Genomic DNA, 22,188 nt, shown 5'->3' with positions numbered 1-22,188 from the left:
AGCTTTGAAAAATTTACATAGATTACATCACAGAACGCCTACAAATGAATTACATAAAAATTATAATGTTTTAAAAATACGTGATTTAATAAGTACGTTACAAGCACTCCACATACACAACATTCAAGCTGATAATATCAAATCAAATGTGAAATTAACATCAAACAATGAAATTCATAATTATAACACCCGTAATGCTAAAAATATTCGATTTGATGCTGGATTACACTTACAAGGTTTACAACCTATTTTAAATTCAGGTGTTATTCTGTACAACAAATTATTAAAAATTATCGATTTTAATAACTCCAATACATCAAAAATAATGAAAAACATTAAATCATTTTTCTTAGAAAAGTATTGAAAACATAAACATTTTTTTAAACTGTTGTAACTTTCAAATTTTCTACCTAGTTTTGCTTTTTCTTTTTTTTTTCTATTCTCCTTACTTTTTTTTCTTTTTATAAATTTTGTTATATTTTGTTTAAATTTTTATTAAGTTATTTTTTTTTTTTTCTCATATTTAGCAATATGAAATTATTACTAGAATTTTTAATTTAAAGTCAAATTGTTATACAATATTAAATAATTAATAAGAGAACACTCTGTACGAGCTTAGGCTCTTTTTAGAGAATTTTTTGAAATAAATAAATAAAAAAGTAAAATTATAAAAAGTAATTATCTAAAACAAAATTTTAGAATGTAAAGTTTTTCAAGAATCTTAAGAAAATGTTAAAATTCTCGACCAAATGTATAGGGTTTAACAGATTATAAGTATTTTTTCTACATGATTAATTTTTTCTTTACTTCTCTACTTAGTTTTTAACAATTTTCCAAAAAATTTTTGAAAAAAAGTGCTTATTAGTTTCACTTTGTCCGCCTGTCCGTTCCTGGACATGTTTACAAAACTTCTATACTCTTGAAGATACAAAGCAGAAGTTTTATATGCACATAGATCTTTAACACTAAACATACCATAACGGGTCAAATGGCCCATTTTGAACTTTTGCATTGAAAATGCACGTATAATTTTATTGCGTTTGCACATTTGACTTCATGACTTTTTCTAAGTAATTAATGTACAGTTATAACAATTTTTTTTTGGTTTGTTTTGTGTATTCTGAGTAATTCTTGTTGTATACCGATATCTACCGCAACGGGTCATTTGACCCGCTATGGTAGAAATAGGTATATATTAAGTCTTGGTATGATTAGTGTTAATATAAAACTTATTTTCGTAAAAGAAAATTTTTGCCTTTCCCCCCCTTTAAAAGCTCTACTCCCCTGAAACCCTAAAGATGCCATTTTTTAACTACTGACTGCAGTGAAACCATTAGCATAGTAATAGCTGGCTTTTTTACCACGGCATACTACATTTAAGCTTTAAAAAAGCAAAATGGCCTCTAAAATTTACCATTTTTCTTCCACACCGTACATTGCAGGAGTCTGAAATTTTAACAACTTTTAGACACTAATAAATAATTAATTTCATTAGAAGAACATTTTTTCCATCTCTACCCCCTCTCAAGTTATCGCCTCTTGAAACTCGTAAAATTTGCATTTTTAGTGCCTCTTATATCCGAAACCGCAAGCATTATCCTTAAAATCGAGCATTATGCTAACCCCCCTTTAAATTAATTTTTGCTTTATTTCAAACACTGCATAAATCGTTCATCCTAAATATATGCAATCCTAGAAATAGATTCGTGTATGAATGAAAATAATTTTAATACAGCTCTGTTTGAACCTTGGTTGGAGAAGGTTGGCTTATTTAGAGTAATTAGAATATAAAAAACAAAAATTCAAATATTTTATTTTGTAAAATAAAACTTAAGAATTAAACGTAATTTATCCTTTCGTTTTAATTAAGAATAAAATAAAAAATATTTATTATAATTTCTTCAAACACAACATGGTAGTTGGGTTGATTCCATCCTGCAAGGATTGCGATCATGGAATCAACCCAACCCCGTGGAACATAAAAAGGAGTCATCTATAGATCCTAATCTAAAACAAAATATAAACTTAAAAATTGTTGGCCTCACCAATAATAAAAACATCAACTGCACTGAATTGAAAAGAAGTGTAATGACGAAATCGAGAAATAATGATGAAATCACAGCATTGAAAAGGCAACTAGCCAAGCTTACAAAGGATACCAAAAGTTGAGAGCTAAGATTCAGAAACTAACTACGTGTCTCAAAAAATTTTTATAGTGCTTTAATGGATATAACGGAAGAATGTGATGATTCACAGGTAGATATTGCACAGCCAAGTAGTTCCCAGAATAATGATCCTCAAAATGATGATCTACAATAGGAAATCAGAATACAGGAACTTGCTAAAAAACAAAAAAAAAACAAAAGAAATAAAAGAAAAATTTATATTATTACCACCAAAAAAGCTAACGCTGAAGATGAAATACTTATGAAGAAAACTCCCAGCTGTACCAAAAACTCCAGCAACAGCAGCAAAAGAATGCCTCCTATCAATTTCGGTAAGACAGATGTTAAATTGTTTGCACAACTTCTTAGCAGTGACCTAAAAATAAAAGACTTTTTGATCAAACAAATTAACGAAAGTAATAACGTGCTATTTACATATAATATAGACGACTTCAAAAAAGCTCGTGGTGTTTTTGAAAAATCTGGTATAAATTAATATACATTCAAACCAAAAGCAGAAAAAGGTTGTCGTTGGTTCTGAAAGGACTCAACAGCTCTTATTCGTGAGATGAGGTGCTAGAGAGTCTAAAAAAACATCAAAATGAAAATATAAAATTTGAAAAAGTTACAAGACTTACCACAAAACATCACAAGGCAAAATATTGCCATTTTTCATTGTTCAAGCTGCACCACAAAGTTCACTAAGCGATATAATAAAAATTAAAGCAATTGACCATCTGACGATCCACTGGGAACGTATTAATAAGGCCAACATTATGCAATGCACACGATGCCAGCGTTTTGGCCATCATTCATTAAACTGCAATATGGATTATAGATGCGTAAAATGTGGCGAAAATCACTTACCTGGAAATTGCAATATAAAACCGGAAGACCCAAAGGAAAAACTATTTTGCACATTTTGCAAAAATCATGGCCACCCAGCCTTATATCGAAACTGTCTAGAGTTCAAGGCAAAAATATCTAAACGTTTGGAAGCAGCGGAAGTGACGAAACAAAAAATCCACAAACACATTGCCTTTTGCATCCTAATACGTCTTAATACGTATGCAAGTATTGTGAGTAACAATAATATAAATAAAATTAATACCGATATTAGTATTGGCAACAATACTAACAATATCTTAATTGACATAAGGAATTGCATCCAAGAAATGCAAAAAAAATTTATTAATATTGAAAAATATATAAATACTAACATCGATAGAATAAACATACTATTTGACTGTATGAATATTACAACTAACCACCAATATGGATAGATTTGACAATGACATACGATTAATGTCAGATCATTAATTTCGTATAACAAAAAATCAACTTTTAAGAATTTTCTTGAGAACTAAGTATATGCCTGACATTGTTTGTATGTGTGAGACAAAACTTAAATCAACTGACCACCTCGTGGTAAATAATTACAAAATAATCAGGCGAGATCGTATAATGGTCTCGAAGGCGAAGGTATTGCCACAGGAATTAAAAAACATTTCCAGTTTAGCATTGTAAATAATGACATTTTTAATGACTTTCAATGCATTGAATGGGTCAATATAGCGCAACAACTAAAACAATGAAAACAATTATATATACTTTCTATGTATGCAACAAATAGAAACTCACATATGTTTTTAACAGAAACACAAAAAATATTTGAAGTATTGAATCTGAACGGCCTTAACAATTACTGCATTTTGGTAGGTGATTTTAACGCTAAACACACTTCGTGGCTAAATTCTACAAATAATGCTAGGGGAACGCAATTAAATAAATGGTTACAAGGAAATAATATAAAATACAGGTGCAATTTATTGCTAACAGACGCGCCAACCTTACTTCGTGCCAGTTCCTACATTGACCTGGCGATAGTAGATGTCAGACTCAAAATAATTTTTTCACAGACTTATAACAAAACTTCCACGCTTCCTTATGACAGTGTCCACAACGTTATACTCGTACCGTTCACAATTAATAACAACCACCTTTAAATCCAACACGAAGTGCTGACTGATAATAATGATTTTAACTTTTTAAAAGAAAACTGGAAAGCATTTCAAACTAAACTTGACCGTAACTATGCCAACAAATACATAGCTGACAGTAAGAAGATAGTGGATGGTGGTAACATTTAGATTGAAAATGTAGACTGCCACCTTAAACAACTGAACGAAATAATATTAGAAATGATTCACGAAACCATACCACAAAATAAAAGAAATCGCAATAATTTAGAAAATTTTTATTCCTCAAAATTGAAGGTTCTTCTTAAAAAAAAAATATTTATTTTATTAAAATAAATAAAAAAAGTAGTTATTATTAAAAGACATTCACAATATCAACAGACAAAGGTACAACTTTCCCACTTACAATTTACGACTGCTTAAAAGCCTGTTAAATAATATGAAGACTTTGATTAAGCAACAAATCGACATTGAAATTGGTAAATACTGGCAACGACGTCTGCAAAGAATTGAACCAAACAATAATAATGTTCCCACAACTAAAAGAGATATTCAAAAAAAAATCTGATGTGGTCAGCACATAACCGACCGCATTGTGTATTGTCTAGTTAAATGAAAGTGTTACAGAATATTATAAAAATGTCTGTTAAATACTTCTTTCCAATTTTTAGGACATTAGTAAGCTTATAGCTAACATACTTAGAAAAATGTAAATTTGATTTTTAGTAGAGTTTCGCTTTGTGATACCCGAATTCCCTGAAATGCTCGCCTGTTAGTTTCGGTAACAACCAGAACTCAAATATCAAATTTCAAGAAATTCCATCAATTTGTTCTGTGGATATGGTGAAAAATGTAAAATCGGCCCGCAAATCAGTTCTCGAGCCCTGATCTTTTCAAAAAAATTATATGTTCATTGCTTTAATACGAGGAATTCATATATTAAATTTCAATGAAATCGGTTGATTATTTCTCTTTATATACACAAAAGTGTATGTTTGGCCCATAGTAAACGTCTAGTTGCCGATGCCTGATCTTTCCAAAAAATTTACATGTTCATTGTTTTAATACGGGGAATTCATATATTAAATTTCAATGAAATCAGTTGATTATTTCTCTTTATATACACAAAAATGTATATTTGGCCCGTAGTAAACGCCCAGTTGCTGATGCCTGATTTCTTCCAAAACATACGAATTTTTGCGGACGGTCGAGCTGAGCTTATACAATAAAATTTCAAGTAAATCGGTTGAATAGTTTCTTCAAAATGTTCAAAAATGTAAAACAGGCCCGCTAAAAAGTGCAGTTCCCGAGGCCTGATATATACCAAAAGTTGATCGATCCGTGCCATGGTGGAAACAAACTTATATATAAAATTTCATCAAAATCGGTTCAGCCGAACTTGAGATACACGCGTGCACACACAGACCGACAGACCGACAGACGGACAGACCGACAGACCGACAGGTTGCTAAAAATAGTTTATTTACGCTTCCCTACTATGGAGACGTACGTTCCCACCGAAAACTCGATATGCAAAATTTGTTGCCATCAACTAACCTACCTATTGTTTACACAATACCGTCGGTAAAAATAAACTTAACAAATACCAGTAGAATACATAACAAAATAACAGAGAAAATAAATCAATTCAGACACAACTTAGACTAAATACACACCAACAACAAGACACTTTACAACTTCACTAACTCAAACAAATCAATAAACGATCAATTCACGAACCAAACTGAACTTGAAATTAAATTTAGGATATTAACCAACAAGACATCTTCTGGTGTAGATAAGATCTCAAACCTGGTATTGAAAAACTTAACTAAGCTAGTGATTTCAAAATATGTTATACTTTTTAATAATGCAATTAACTTGTATTTTCCTAAAATATGGAAAATATCAAAAACAGTATTGCTAAAAAACCAGGCAAAGACCCGTCTAATTCAAGTAATTATAGACCAATAAGTTTGATGCCTAACATTAGCAAGGTTTTCGAAACACTTATAAATGACCGAATTACTAGATATACAATAGCAAAAGACATAATACCACAACATAAGTTTGGTTTCACATTCAGACATAGTACTGTTCATGCAGTAACTAAACTGACTTCGAACATCTGCTGGTTTGTCAACAAGGGCTTTGGTGTGGGTACCTGTCCAATAGATCTTGAAAAGGCCTTTAATTCGGTCTGGTTGGATGAACTTATTGCATTTATAAGTTATTGCATTTATAAATTTATAAGTTATTGCATGAATACAACTTTCTTCGTCATTTAACTGCACTGATATGTAGCATGTTGTATAGGAATGAATAATACAGATGTCGCAAGATGGCCAAAGTGGAAATTTCGTAATCCAAAAAGGATTGCAGCAGCGAACAGTTTATGTACCGATCCTTTTTTCAATCTACATTTCTGAATTGCTGAAATTGTTAGATCGTGTAAAAGGTAATTCTTACTGCCTCGCCTTTGCAGATGATCTGATAGTATATGCCGCAGATAATACTGTATCCAGCATACAGCACAGAGTTCAAAAAATTTTCAATATCATTTTGAACTACCGCAAACTATGGATATTGAAAGTGAACTGCAATAAATGTGAGACCGTGCTATTTCGGAACACGGTTGACAAAGTAAGTTGCGGCATAAAAAACAACTGGAAAAGCTTTATTATAAAGACTCCTGGAAACACATCTCTAACCAACAAAAAAATTGTTGAATATCTTGGAATATTTTTACATCGCAACTTAAACTATTCCGAGCATATTAAATATACAATATCTAAGGATAACAAACTCTTTATGGTGGCAAAAAAAAAATTTTACAATAAAAACATTAGTAGCAGAGTGAAAATAATTTTCTACCAATCATTAATAAGGCCTAGAGTTGCATATGGTGTTCCAATATGGTACAACATAAGTGAAAGTTTAATGGAAAAACTACGAAAGTTTGAGAGAAAATGCATAAGAGTCTGCACCGGAATATATAGAAAATCAGATACCGGTTATACACATTACTATTCTAACAAACACTTGTACAAAAGAGCAAACATAATCAGAATCGACAATTTTCTAATAAAATTGGTTCGAAATCATTATGATAAAGCACAAAAAAAACCCTTGAAAATGGTCTGATATCATATATATCCTACCGCAATGGGGAGTACATTAGACAGACGTTGCTTACAGAATTCGTAGCCCCAGAGCATTTTGTCTTTTTAGATCAAAATGGTTATATTTATGGGCAAGGTTACGTCTCCCTATTATATCACTGCAATAGACGGGCTACATGCAAGACCATTGAATATAACGCAGATGATATAAACATGGAAGATTTCAAATACGAAATGTCAACTTCAGAAAGGAACAAATATATACATTAAAAAATAATGGTGATTGGACAATAGCTAGTGATAAGCAAGTACAGTGTAAGATAGTAGTACAAATAGTTTTAATTAGGGTGTAAGTGTTAGGTTAGGGTAGGTTAAGTTTTATTTTTCTTTGCGAAATAATTATTGGTTTTTCATTCCCTGATTTTCCAATAAAGTCATTTGAAAAAAAAAATTAATACCAAAATAATGTAATAAATATAATATTACCATAATTACATCAACATACAGTTTTGTATTTAAATGTTAAGTCAAGTTAAGGCAAGTATAATTGTTTAAAGGATAAAATAAAGTTTAATATGAAAAAAAAAAAATAATTTTAATAGTGTGATAGGTATACATAGACTGTATTTAAAAGGAGTATTTTCACTTGTTGAAAGGAAAAGTGATGCAATACAAATCATTTGTTTGAGCCAACATTATTTTTGATTGAGTTTTAAAATTTTATCGAAAAAGAAAATTATAACATGCAACTGCAAAGTAGAATGAATGTGCGTTATGCATGCACTAACATATGTACACATGTAAATACTAGCATCAAAATATTATGTTGATATGTTATGAACTTGATATAAGGGTTTGAAAAAAAGTGCTTACTAGTTTCACTCTGTAGGTCCGTCCGTGTACATGTTTAAAAACTGTTACACCTTTGAAGATAAAAAGCTAAAATTTCATAGGTGCATAGATTTTTACATGGAAATTATTTCCGTGGAAGAAAATTTTTACCCTCCCCCCCCCCCCCCCCCCCGCCAAAAGGTATAGTACGACAAAACCCTAAAAATTTTCCAACTATTTCTTGCACCGAAACCCTAAGCACGTTTCGAATTTTGCAAATGCAGAAAAATAGTGGCTTGTTTCTTCTTTCGCGGCATATTTGTATACCTGAAGTTTAAAAAGACACTAATAAATATTTCATTTCGCTATAAGAAAATTTTTTTGCACCACCACTCTCTTTCAAGTTTTCGACTCTCGAAATTTGGGAAATTCGAATTTTGGGCACTTTATATTTCCCTTTCCGAATTTCTATGTATTCAGAGAGCTAACGGTAAATGCCGTGCCATTAAAAAGTATAATTATCTTTCTTTACTCATGCAATTAACCCTTAAATTCGAGCATTATGTTAACGCCCCTTTAAATTTTTTTGGTTTATTTTAAACACTGAAAACATTGGTAAATCGTATAAGAATGAAAGTAATTTTAATAATGTAGTACATCGCACATAATTATATATCATTTATAACTATTCCTAACATTTTTTGCACTTTATTTTTATCCTATTAATTTACATAAATACAATATCATATTTTTAATAGGTATTAAATAACATATGTATATATAAATACCTATTAAATAAGATTTAATAGGTAAATTTATTATTTTCTCTTAAAAGAAAATGCTTCGTATTCCGAAAATACTGGAAGTACCGTCCCGACTACTAGTATCCCTCTTTAGATATTCTTTTTTGAGTTGATTACTATGGGGGCGTTGTTTGGAGTGGAATCGAATATTGACTTCAATTTACTGGCCTTGATATATTGTTTTCTACTCAAGACGGTGTTGAAGTCTACATGATCTGAGATATCATGTAGATTATTTTTTTTTTAATTCTTTTATGGGTGCCATCTTGATCATATAGAAGTGGTGTTTTTGCCGACAGAAATTTTCTTTTTGAATTTGTAAGAAGTTAGCATAGGTCTGATGGTCGATTAGTTTTCTTCACAATCTATCGCTTCGTAGCTACTTATCTCTTGGTATTTAGAAAAAAGGTTTCGTGATTCCTGTCTATAAGAAGGTCCGCATTACAATTGGGATTTTTAAACTTATTGTGCTTTTTTTAGCCCTTTTTTTAACCTTGGAGCATTTTCAGCACTTTCACAAAGTTTTTACCTACTTTTTCAATAGCTGTATGATGTCACATTAAGCTCAAAAACATTTCACTCAATATTAAAAAAATATGAATGTAAATTATGAATGTAATTATTGTACAAACATTATAGTCTTATTTTAGAAAAATTAAACTTCTGAGAGAGCAAAAAATTGTCCTTTCAGGAATTTTTCAGGTTTTTGTATGTAAGCATGAGTTAAGTTCGATTCTTCTCCAGGATAGTCGTTTGATGCCTCTTAATGTGACGACTAGTGATACTTTTTTGTGTGCCTCCTTTTCAGAAGTTAGTTTTTAGGAGATAAGTAGAATTAGTTTTTAGGAGATAGTTTAGGAGATAGAGGGCACGTGGCTACTGTGGTTGATTGTGTTGCAAAATGGTGTCGGTACATTTGTCTATTACAGCTTAAGGTAGATCTTTTCAATGATCTGCTTTATAAGTACAAAGTATAAGAAGCATGGGTCAACAATGCTTGGTTAAGTTGGAGAGGATGGTTAAGGCCAGACTTAATGGAGGCTTTAATTTTGTTATATTCTTTGTTTCATCATACCATTAACTAGATGCGCAGTAGTTGTGTACCTTTGGTTTTATTTGTATAGTTTTAATTTGAAATATTATTATTAAATTAATACTACTAATATTCATTTTCCTTTCGTTTTTGCATTCCATCTATAAATGATGGCAATTTTAGCAACGTTATGGCCTATCTGATGCTTTGGTATACCAAATACTATACTTGTACTAAGCAATCGTCTGATAAATATTTGCGTTCTATTTAATATTTAAATATTATGTTCTATTTTAAATATTTGCGTAACATGTTCGAACAACTTATGAGCCCATATGCGTAGTTTATAAATTGAACGGTCTTTTTCGGTATTTGAGTAAAATACGACCCAGTTTTCGCTAGGAACGCCCTTCTCTAAAGCAGATAAGTGTAAATAAACTATTTTTAGCAACCTGTCGGTCTCTCAGTTTGTCGTTTTATATGTCTATGTGTGCATGCGTGTATATCAAATTCTGCTGAACCGTTTTTCATGAAATTTTATATGTGAGTTTGTTTTGACTATGTCACGGATTGATTAACTTTTATATATTAATTTAATAAAAAAAGACATTTCAAGTAAAATTGTTAAATGCTAAAATAATTACGGAAAACTCGATCTCTTTCAAATAAAAAATACCATTTTCATAGAATGAAAAAAAATAAGTTGAATGCATACTTTAGCTATGCTTAGTGTTGGCTAATCATGAATAGTTTGAAAAGTTAAATATAAATTAAAAAAATATTCAAAACAAAATTTTGAACTTTCCGTAAAGCTCATTCCTTCGATTTTTTAAGCAGTTGTGTAGTTTAGTAAGATTAACATAATTTTTTAATTAAAAATCTATATATGTTGAACAATTGAACCGATGTTTTCCTTATTTTAATATTTTAGATGAATAGCGATATATCAGCATACACTTATGAACGTACCCTGATGATGGAGCAGCGACACCAAATGCTACGAGAACTTCGTTTGAACAAGAAAGAAAGTTTAAAAGTGGTAAGTTTTATTATTTTTCAATAGTTTAAATTTTTATTTCTAAAATTTCATTTGAACGTTACCTTGAGTAAAAAAGTAAGTAGTGAGAATTCTCAAAACAAGTTTTCAACAAGAAATAATTAATATTGCAGATTTCAACGTAGAAAAACTTTTTATATATATATTTTTAGATATGTATGTATATGAAATTCTTGTAATTTAATTTTCTAATGTTATTTAGTACAAAAACAAAATTTTTATGTTTTTTTTTAACTCAAACGTTGAAAAAAACCTCACCTCCCAAATCTGCAGTGTGTTCTCATGATATTTTTGTTTAAATAAGTTAGATATTAATTTAGATTTCCAACTTCAATTAAAAAATGAAATTATAGTTTAAAATCAAAAACAAAATATTCTACTTTATTTTAATGCTGAAAAAATTTAAAAAATAAATACAACAAGGCTCAAACTCTGGTGGATTTCAACGAAACAACTGGAGAGGATAAGTTGCCTTTGGTAAAAATTGAAATAGAAATTATACAAATGTCACATGCATATTTTTATAGCATTTCTTTGTTTGATTGTTTTTTTCCTTTGAATTTACAATTAATACGGTCTCTTATTGTTGGTTATTTTTATCTTTTTGTTTTTTATTATAATGGTGTGATGCAAGTTCTAGTTTTATAAACACTCTTTTTATTTTTTTTTCAATAGTTATTGTTTTCAAATAATTTAAAAAATGAATAAGGATAAATAAATTAATACTTAGATGTTGTTCTCGTATTTCATTTGTTGATTGTCATTATAAGAATGCGTAGGAACACTCACAACAAAAGTATTTAGTTTTATTAAGATATTTTAAGTACATATTATGTAAGTAGTTAAAAAACATTAAAGTAAATAAAATGTTTAAAAGAGAATGTCACAAAGGCGTGTTATAATGACTGCACAACTAATGTCTTTATATCTAACAAGTCCCAATGCTCAGAGAGAAACTTGAAAGCACGACCTTATTTTATATGGGTTTTTTTAAATCGCAGTGGCTATTTTTTGAGAAGAAATATTAAAATAAATTCACACTTATTATAAAGCAGGTAAAATTTAGAAAAAATATATTTGAATATCAAGAAAATATAATAATATTTTCATTCTGAATTATATTAAAATTCTTTCAATGTTTTATGTTGCTGAAATCATTTCATTATTTTTAAGTGAACAGTTTTTTTTTCTCATAGGGTAAGTTGACTCAAGATATATGAAGTAACTGTGGTGTCAAGTTGAAAATATAATTAATGAAAGATAATTATTGAATATTGATATAAATACGTAGTTAAGAAAAAATTTTAAGAGGGAATTAGAAATTAATATTTAAAATACAATCAAATATTATTTTTTAAATACAAATTTTATATACACATCTAAATTTTACTTCTATTTGCGAGAAAAAATTTTTAAAACTTAATATACTAGGGGCCCCTGTGGTTTGCTTATAAGCAGCATTATCTGTTGTAAAAACAGGATTGTGGCAATCAATTTTAAAATAAGTTTAGAAAAATTTGTACATATTATGGCATACATATGCAGGTATATACTTGTATATGCATAAATATCATATTGGTTTGAATACTAATGATAAATAAAAGTAATGGAAATATTTTTAGAGTTGAAGTCGCTTCTGTATTTTGACTTTTTCGTTCGAGAATTGCTTCACGATTTGCTGCATAATAAGATTGCATTTGAATTTGAATTTTTTTAGAATTTTCTGTACGATATGCTTTCATATATTCTTTACGTTTGTTTTGTTTGTTATCCATTTTTTAAAAAGAAAAGAATCCGCAATTAAAATAGTACCTTTCACGTTAAACTTTAAAACCAAAGTGAATGTGAATTAATAAAAAATCAATGCCTCTTTTCTTTATACAGACCTGGCTTGGCTACTTACTCAATTGAAATTTCGCAAGCACACGAAGAATAATTGCCTTAGTGCGTAACGTAACGTTATTCGTGTTCTTATATCTCTCACAATTTTTAGTTTTATTTTTTTTAATTCCATTCCATGTTAAATACAACAACAAAAAATTATTTTACTCTTAACTCATTTAAAATATTTCGCTTCCTTTTGCTTTTTATTTTTGTTTATGGTAGTAAAGCAAAAAAACAAAAAAAATATTACTACTCTTTTTTTATTCTCTTTCGCTTTTCGCTTTTCATTTTTTGTTTTTGTTTTACAGTATGTATAATCAATTGAGTAATGTATCTACCCAGTATTCTCTTTTGCTATTTTCATTTTTTTGTTTTTGTTATTTATTAGATTATATGTATACCTGTTCATGAACTGGAAAAATCTTGTAAAATATAATATAGATTACCTAAGTAAAAAAATATTTGAAAGGTTTTGGAAAAGACAATAATATATTTTATGACCGGATTCGAATATCTTTTTTATTTTTGAAATAAATAGTATCTTACGAATAGCAAATGACCCAAAAACTCCGATTGAAAAATGACAGGTAGTAGGTACTGATGTAAATTTTTGTCCGTTTGCATTTACTATTAAGATTCATACATAGGCAGGGCCATTTTATAAATTGATTGCTCTTGTTTCATTTATTATATTTTCAACTTGACACCGCAGTTACTTCCCATATCTTGAGTGAACCTACCCTATGAGAAAAAAAAGCTGTTCACTTAAAAATAATGAAATGTTTTCAGTAACATATAAAACATTGAAGGCAAAGGTTGTGCTTGTTATTTTCCCGCTGTTTCAAGAATTTTACAATAATTATGAATGAAAATATTAATATTTTTTTGATTTTTCAAATATTTTTTCTAAATTTTACCTGTTTTATAATAAATGTGAATTAATTTTAATATTTCTTCTCAAAAGATAGCCACTTCGATTTAAAAAAAAACCCATATAAAATAAGGTCGTGCTTTCAAGTTTCTCTCTTAGCATTGGGCCTTGTTAGTTATAAAGACATTAGTATTACTCTCGGAAATTGTTACTTTGAATATGCATACATATAATTCCAGTATCCATAAATATAGAGAAAAAAATTAGAAAACAAACAACATCACACTTTTTCGAACGTACATATGTTCGAAGGGTATACTAAATTTTCCTTACATTATTATTGGTAAAAACTATTAAGATATCATGAGTGCTTATGATAGCTGCCTATAACTTCAAAAGTTATTTGTCTAGATCTCAGAAATTATAGAACCTACAGTTTTAAAATTGCACACAAGAAAATATTTTATTAGGGCTCTTTTATTTTATGGGACTAGTTGAAATATTTTGACTTGTGGTGGTAGCTGCCATACAACTTTGAAAGTCATTTGATCTTATATCATGGAAGCTACTGAAATTGCAGTGCTGGAAAGAAACAGCATTTAAAATCATTCATTCGTAGGGGTTTTACAGAGCTGGGATTGTAAACTCCACCTGTTCTCGTTTCAAAGTATTTCAGAAACATAAACGTGAAAATTTCATTTTTCTACATTTCAGCTTATTAAATTTTACTTTTCAGTTTTTTGGATTGGAAATCTTTACTTTTCAAAAAAAAATGCGCGAAAAATGCGTCCTTTACAAATTTCGGGAGGCGATAACTTTCTACGAGTTGATGGAGTTGGAAAAATTTTTTATTAGTACCTAAAAGCTGCAGAAGTTCCAGACGTCTAGAATCTATTTTATAGAAGAAAACCGGTATCAAAAATTTGGGAAAAAACACCCATTTATTTTTAATATTCAGTTATGCTATGCCGCTGTAAAAAAAGCCAAGCGCAACTTTCTCTAGGATTGCATATATATAATGTCATGGAATTTATCGTTAGCTTTTTGCGTTTATAAAAATTTGAAAAAGCTTTCGGTTTTAGAAATATAAGGTGCCCAATATTCAAATTTTACAAATTTCAAGAGGCTATAACTTGGGAGGGAGTGGACATGGAAGAAAATTTTTTTCAAATGAAATGAACTATTTGTTAGTGTCTAAAAGCTGCTAAAATTTCAGACTAGACCTATGGTCTAGAAAAAAAACGACATCAAAAATCAGGAAAAAACAGGTATTAAATAACGGTAAATTTGAAGGGCCATTTTGTTTTTTTACAGTTTAACTATAGTATGCCGCAATAGGAGATGCTGATGTTTGCAATAAATAGTTAAAAAATTACATTTTTAGGGTTTTGGTGGGGTGTAACTTCTAGAAGAGGGGAGATAGGTAAAAATTTTCTTCCACTGAAATAAGTTTCTAGTAAAGATCTATTTACATATTAAGTTTTACCTTTCTATCTTCAAGGGTGTAGAAGTTTTGTAAACATGTCCACGGAGGGGCAGATGGATGAACAGAGTGAAACTAACAAGCACTTTTTTTCAAAAAATTTTTCGTAATGTGCTAAAAAATAGAAATTTTAATATTTTGAGGATTTTAAAAAATATTTAAATAATTTTAAAAATCATGTTGTTGAATTTGATGCTGATGATGTTCATCATTTTGCCTTTCATTTATATTCATTTAATTTTTTTTTAGACTCTTCAAAAATTTTGTAAATAAGTGCTTATAGTTTCCCTCTGTTCGTGAAGAAAAGAAAAAAGTTGAAATTTCATAAAATATAAATGGATCTTTACTAGAAACTTACTTCCGTAAGAGAAAAATTTTAGCTGCCTCCCCCATTCCTCTGAAAGTTTTTTGTTTTTTTTTTTTTATTTTATTCATATTTTATTCAAACTTGCAATATGTATTCAACTTTATAATATTTAAGGTCTAATAAAAGTATGCTATAATATGTATATAATATAACAATTTATTATTAACTTATAATTATTTCAAAACTTAATTAATACAAAATTTAAAGTTACACAATATTATATTGTTACAAAAAATATTAAAATCTGAATGAAAATTAAAATAAAATAGAAAACAAAAATATAAACTATGCAGTAGTGAGAAATTCACTAGTGTTGCATAGCTGTATCTTAATACAATTTATATATTAATAGTAAATAGTAAATGTGGGGTTTAAGACAAATTTTATTTTATATTTATATCAATTCTTATATCTTTTCTTGTATAGCAAACCAGCTACTATTTTTTAAACATGCAGTTACACATTGGTTTCTACCCAATATAACATAAGTAATTTAATATCATTTGCTTAATTCCTTTATTACACAAAGTTTGATAATCGCAGTTAAAGTACTTCTTAGCAATACGTTCTTTAGAAAGGGTAATATTTTCTTTTTCACTAATTCTTTTCACATGCATTTTAATAACGAAATATGGAATTTTGAGCATTGCAGGACTAATTCTGTCATAGTTTTCTGACAAGACTATCCATTTAAAATCATTTATCTCTGAAGAGCTGGATTCTTCTTTATAGTCTTTAAATAGCCATTGCCTTTCTGTGTTTGCAAAATGGCTAATCTTTAAATGATAGTGCATTACAATTTTTTTTTGAGGAATGTCCACAGGTTTAAGCAAAGACAATTGAAGATTATCAGCATTTAATAATATGTTTTCCAACTGACAGCAGGATTTTGTTCGAAAAAGTGCTGTGCAGAAGGTAAGAACCCTATCTTTATCAATGTCGGGTCTTATATCAACAACAGATTTGCCATGAATATAATTGATTTGATAAAATTTTTACTGTAAACCACCGCTTAATCTTTATTAAATCTTTATTTAAATTATCTCATAGGTCATTTCAAATTAATGAAGTGACACGAGGACTTTCCCTCTCCTGAGTATTTTCAACTCAATATAACTTTTCAAAATTGAAAAGAATAACAGAAGAAATAAAAAGAGTGAGAAGGAAACGTTCACGGAATGAATTTATTTGCAGAAGACTATAGGAAAATTTCCATTACCAACAACAAGTAAATTCCACAATTAATTAAGTTTTTCAAAGTCGTAATAATTAATTGATAATGCATAATTTTAAATATTTATGAGAAACAGTTTCATTTCTGATGTCAAGAGGAAAATTATTTAAATAAATTGGCGCTCGAATTTCAAAGAATTTTTTATAATGAGTTTTCGATCCAAATGGAATACTAGCTAGATTAAGTTTGTTTGTTCTAAGATTATAATAATTGCAACTACGTATACGTAATGAAGCTCCAGATTTAAAAAATTTTTTAAAACATTTGTAAGCATAGAGATGTCTAAGCAGGAGTACAAACGATTCCTGGAATAATGACCAACTACTATATGTTCTAGTTTTATGGTAGATAATTTTCATAATGTATTTTTGAGCAATTACAATGGGTTCTATTGTGTTAAAATATGTTCCTCCCCAACCTAAAATCCCATATTGCAGTTTGGATTGGACTACCGCATAGTAAAATTTAATTAATAAGCTTTTAGAACAATAGTTCCTAAGTACATAGAATTTAAGGATGCATAATAACAAATATTTATGAATATTATTAATGTGAAGTTTCCAGTTCAAATTGTTGTCTATAGTTATTCCTAAATATTTATAATTATCTACTATTTCAATACCAAAGCAATTTCTCGAACAATCGTTAATTGGTGACATAGATGTAAGACCATATGGAATCCTGGCAATCAGCAGCGTGAAACTGAAAATTTAGGTTCTCATTACGGGATTGCCTCAGTTGGAATATAATAAGTTTAGTTTTACTACTTATTATAAGTTTATGTAAGAAAAACCACCTTTTAAATAATTTTAAATCATAATCTATGCTTTCCTTTAAGGATAATGTAGTTTTTTCACTATAAGAAATAGAACAATCATCCGCGAATCCAATGATTTTCCCCATAAAGGACTGAAAAAATAGTGAGTTAATGTAAATTAAAAAAAGTAGCGGTCCCAAAACGGAGCCTTGAGGCACCCCTATATTTAAATAAGATCGATCACTGCAAAATTGATCTACTTTCACTCTTTCACTCTATTCTACAGGTAGGAGCCCAAGAATTTTAAAATATTTCCTCTAAAACCAGCAGCTTTTAATTTATCTAAAAGAATTTCATGGTTAATGGTGTCAAAAGCCTTTTTTATATCATTAAATAGAGCTGCAGTGTTATTGCTATTATTTAAACTGGAATATAATTCTGACCAAAGTTTTAAAATCGCATCTTCAGTGGATTTAACCTCAGTAAAGCCAAACTGATTATTATGAAAAAAGTTGGTTTTCGAAAGGAAACCAATCATTCTTTTTTTGATTAACTTCTCAAATAATTTACTAATGGAAGGTAATAAGGAAATAGATCTGTAGTTTGATAGCATTATTTTTGAGCCTTTTTTGTGAAGAGGGACAACTTCAGCACTTTTGAGAGCTGATGGAAATACACCTTTTTAAACACATTTATTAAATGTGTAACTTTAAGTATTTGACTAACATAAAGTGCAATATCTTTTAATAGAACGTTACTAACTTTATCTTCAGTGCAAGATTTTTTATTGTTTAACTTTAAAATCATTTCATTCACTTCTTCTTTAGTAACTTCCAAAAACCAAAAGTGTTAGATTGCATATTTTTGTATAAAAAACTGAAATTAGTTTGCACACAGTTACATCGTTGGTTAAAATTATTAACTGAAATATCTGCTGACTCAATAAAAAACTTATTAAATTCGTTCGCGATTTGAGCTTTTTCATGAATTTTTTTATTGCCCATTTCAATTTCATTTATTTCAATATGAGCAGAATTAGAGTTCAGTATATTATTAACTAATTGCCATTCCATTTTAGGGTTACCACTGTGTTTATCAAGTTCTGAACAATAATACCTTTCACGCTATACCGATATCTCAGAATTAATTTCCTTACATAATTTTTTAAATTCATTTTTTAAGCCTACATTTTTTAGATCATTTTTATATCTTAAGCTTACCTTATTTTTGAATCTTATTTTTGATAAAAGCTGATCCGTCATCCAAGACTTTAATTTTCTTGTCCTACTTGGTTTAGAGGCTTCTATAGAACATAAGTTAATATGGTTTCCGAGTAATTTAATGAACCTATCATAAGTATAAGATGCATTTTCTTCGCAATAAACATCTTCCCTACTCTCATGTTGTAAGGCTTCAATGAGTTTGAATTTCTGAACAACTTTTTTGAAAGAGTTTAACCAATTTTTTATTAATGCTGGAGACTTGGAGAGCAAAACAAGAGAGACCATGTTATAGTCTGAAATACCGAGAATTGAATTTTCTACTGAAAATTCCATAATTATTGATCGGTTTTGCAATCTTAAAAATATATGATCAATACAAGAACTATATTCTCAGTTATACGACTTGGTAAGTCAATTAAAGAATCTAAAAAAAGTGAAGACATCATACACAAATAACGATTCATTAATGAATTTTCTTTTAGTATGTCAATATTAAAGTCTCCCATTACAATAAGATTTTTTCTTGATTCGTTCATTAAAATATCATCAAAATCATTTAAAAAAGTAAGGCTTTCTGAGTGAGTATTATTGAACCTATATAGGCAGAAAATTATGAAATTCGTGCATTCATATGTACAGTTTATTTTAATTACATCAGCTGTACTGAAGGAAATTGAAGAGCACGTACTAGGGAAATTTACTTTAGTGTACACAGCAACACCACCCGAAGCATAGGTGTTGTTACAATGACAGTGTTGCAATGTTGTTACACAGTGCAAAGAGTAACCATCAATATTGTAATATTCCGACTCATTATCATAAATCCAGATTTCCGTTAAGACTATAATTAATGGGAATTCTTCCATTGATTGTAAATGAGAAAGAAACGTATTGAAATTTTTTCTTAAACTGCAAATATTTTAGTGTATTATGAGTTTGGTAGACATTATAGGCGATAAGGTAGAAGGAGATTGTTTCATTTTATTTTATTATTTACAATTATAATTTTTCTAAATCAGAAGAGATTTTAATAACATTAATGTTAGCTCCTTCATTCTTTCGCACTAAAATTCTACCATTTTTTATCCAGATATACTTATAGTTTTTTTCTTTACAAATTTCCCTAGCAGATTTATAAATTTGTCTTTTTTTTGACGTTAAACTTTCATTTACATATAATTTCTTACCATTATATGATATTTTTCGATTTTGTTCCTTTTTTCTTGTCAGTACTTCTTGTTTGGCTTCATTTGAGCGAAAAGTAATCCTCATCATATTTAATTTCGCTGCATTGCTGTTGTTCGTTTGCTTATCAACTTTCCAAGACTGGCACCTCACTATATCCTCCGGTTGCACGTTTGATTTTAACATGGAGCCTAGTATATTAACTGCAGTACCTATAGAGTTAGAGTTTTTACAACAGTTTTGAATATTATTCAACTCATATAGGAAGCTTTAAAAAAAATATATGTACATGTTTATGTATGTACATATGTACTTAAAATTTTTGCGAATTTTTCCAAATTATTATAACAATATTTTTTCGGAAATTTTTCTTAAACATTTATAAAAATATTTATCTTTTATAACAAGATACATATGTGTATGTATAAACATAATAAAACAAAAAATTGAAACAAAATAAAATAAAAAAAAAATTTTAAAATAATTCACAAAAGGAAAGTACGCTTTATATTATATATATATATTATATATATATTATAATACACATATAGCTACTTCTAAGGTGCAAAAAAGTACGCGTACTTCTAGAAGGGCTAGAGACGTGGGACAAAAGGCATGAGATCGGATTTTAATACTAAAAAAAGCAGGACTTCTACCCCCCATCCTAGCCTTTCTACTCCTCCCATGTGCTATGTGACCACTCTTTGCAAAATGGAACTAATGGAGTTAATTTTATTTACTTTTGGTAGAATATTGTATATAAATTGATTTTTAAGTGTAACTTATAACAAGAAGTTTATAAAATTAATAAAATCTACATTGTTTTTTAATAAGTATGTATGTACGCATTTAGTTATACATTTTTTTGGCGATATGTATGTAATTAACAAGCAAAACATAAGAACACATTAAATTTCTTGACAAAATTTAAGACAAAATTTAATAAAAAAATGTTATATTACAGTATTGAACAATTTATTTATAGGGTAGTTTCAAAAATCATTTAGGAGCGGAAAGTCGCTGATATTGATTTTTAAGGGTAAAACTTTTTTAATTTAATTTTAAATAAGAACAAAAGAAAAATAAAATTATCAATAAAAAAAAGTTCATCTGACAATCCGTATTTTTCCGGATTTGAGGCCTAGACACCTTGTATATAAATTGTATGCTATACGCATTACCATAAATATTATTGGTATTAACTAATCATATATTCACGCATTTTATTCGTACACATTATAGAATCCAGATACCAGTGTACATGAATTCTAATTAGTATCGAATTATTTTATACGTATGCCTCGCTTATAATGCTTATTGTCAACAGTAATTTACAATATTAACCGGCATAACTTAAAGCGAGGTTCTATAATAAATTACTCAAAAAATATTAGATCTAAAGGAGCTAATAATTTGTTTAATTATGTACTTTTTTGTAACTATTTTTAAGACCGTTTCTTATTTTAAGCCTTATCATATTATTTATTAGGCAAAAAACATATCTGTATGGATATTATATTGGTGTGTTTTTGAAGAATAAAAGGAAATTTAAAATACCTGACACACAGAATGGAACATAATTTCAAAACTACAGACGCAAAATTTGCAAACACGCCTAGTTTAGAAGTTATAAACAAAAAACTTGAATGTGTTAAAATTTCGAAAAATTTTCTTAAAATTCCTGTAACTCGAAAACGGATACGATTAATGCCATGTTGCGAACAAAATTTTTCTCATTTGTGGACCGCTACCCAATGGTGTGTGGCTTGCAACGTTTTGCTGAATCATCCTCTGTAAACTGAATAACGTACATATGTACAATATAAACCGAATACATTGTCAACATCTGGATACCCAACTAGCAATATGAATGTAATAGATCCCTTTTCTTTAGGTATGAAGGTGAAGTTACAGCTATTGAGTTTGAATGGTTCTGAAACAACTTGAAAAACAGCAAACAATATCTAGAATATTTTTAGGTTAAAAGCTTTATTAATAAAGTAACTTTCAATAATTTTACAATTTTATTTTACTTAAAAAAGCGCACATTATCAGTTTGTCGAATTTTTTGAATTTGTATACAGAGTTGTCTATATCTGCAAGTGATATTGCTATAGCTTCATTCGATTTCAACTTGAAAATTTTGTAAATGCATAAAGATCAGAAATTACTTCAAATCAGGAATAAACAAACA

At 28.8% G+C, this 22,188-nt stretch overlaps 1 protein-coding gene across 1 annotated transcript in view; it reads left to right on the top strand.

Annotated features, from left to right (window-relative positions):
* LOC129616280 (solute carrier family 12 member 7) overlaps positions 1-22,188 on the top strand; it is a gene marked incomplete at its 5' end in the record, with an annotated part of 277,715 nt that overhangs the window by 242,298 nt on the left and 13,229 nt on the right. Inside the window, 2 exons of the mRNA XM_055531859.1 lie at positions 10,865-10,972; positions 11,414-11,467. Of these exons, the coding sequence (XP_055387834.1) occupies positions 10,865-10,972; positions 11,414-11,467 (162 nt within the window). The remainder of the gene's footprint in view (positions 1-10,864; positions 10,973-11,413; positions 11,468-22,188) is intronic.

The sequence above is a fragment of the Condylostylus longicornis genome, unplaced genomic scaffold (genome assembly GCF_029603195.1).
Source record: "Condylostylus longicornis isolate FDR11 unplaced genomic scaffold, ASM2960319v2 ptg000171l, whole genome shotgun sequence".
Classification (NCBI taxonomy): Eukaryota; Metazoa; Arthropoda; class Insecta; order Diptera; family Dolichopodidae; genus Condylostylus; species Condylostylus longicornis.
The sequence above is the reverse complement of the archived record's forward strand: the minus strand, read 5'-3'. Positions and strand labels throughout refer to the sequence as shown.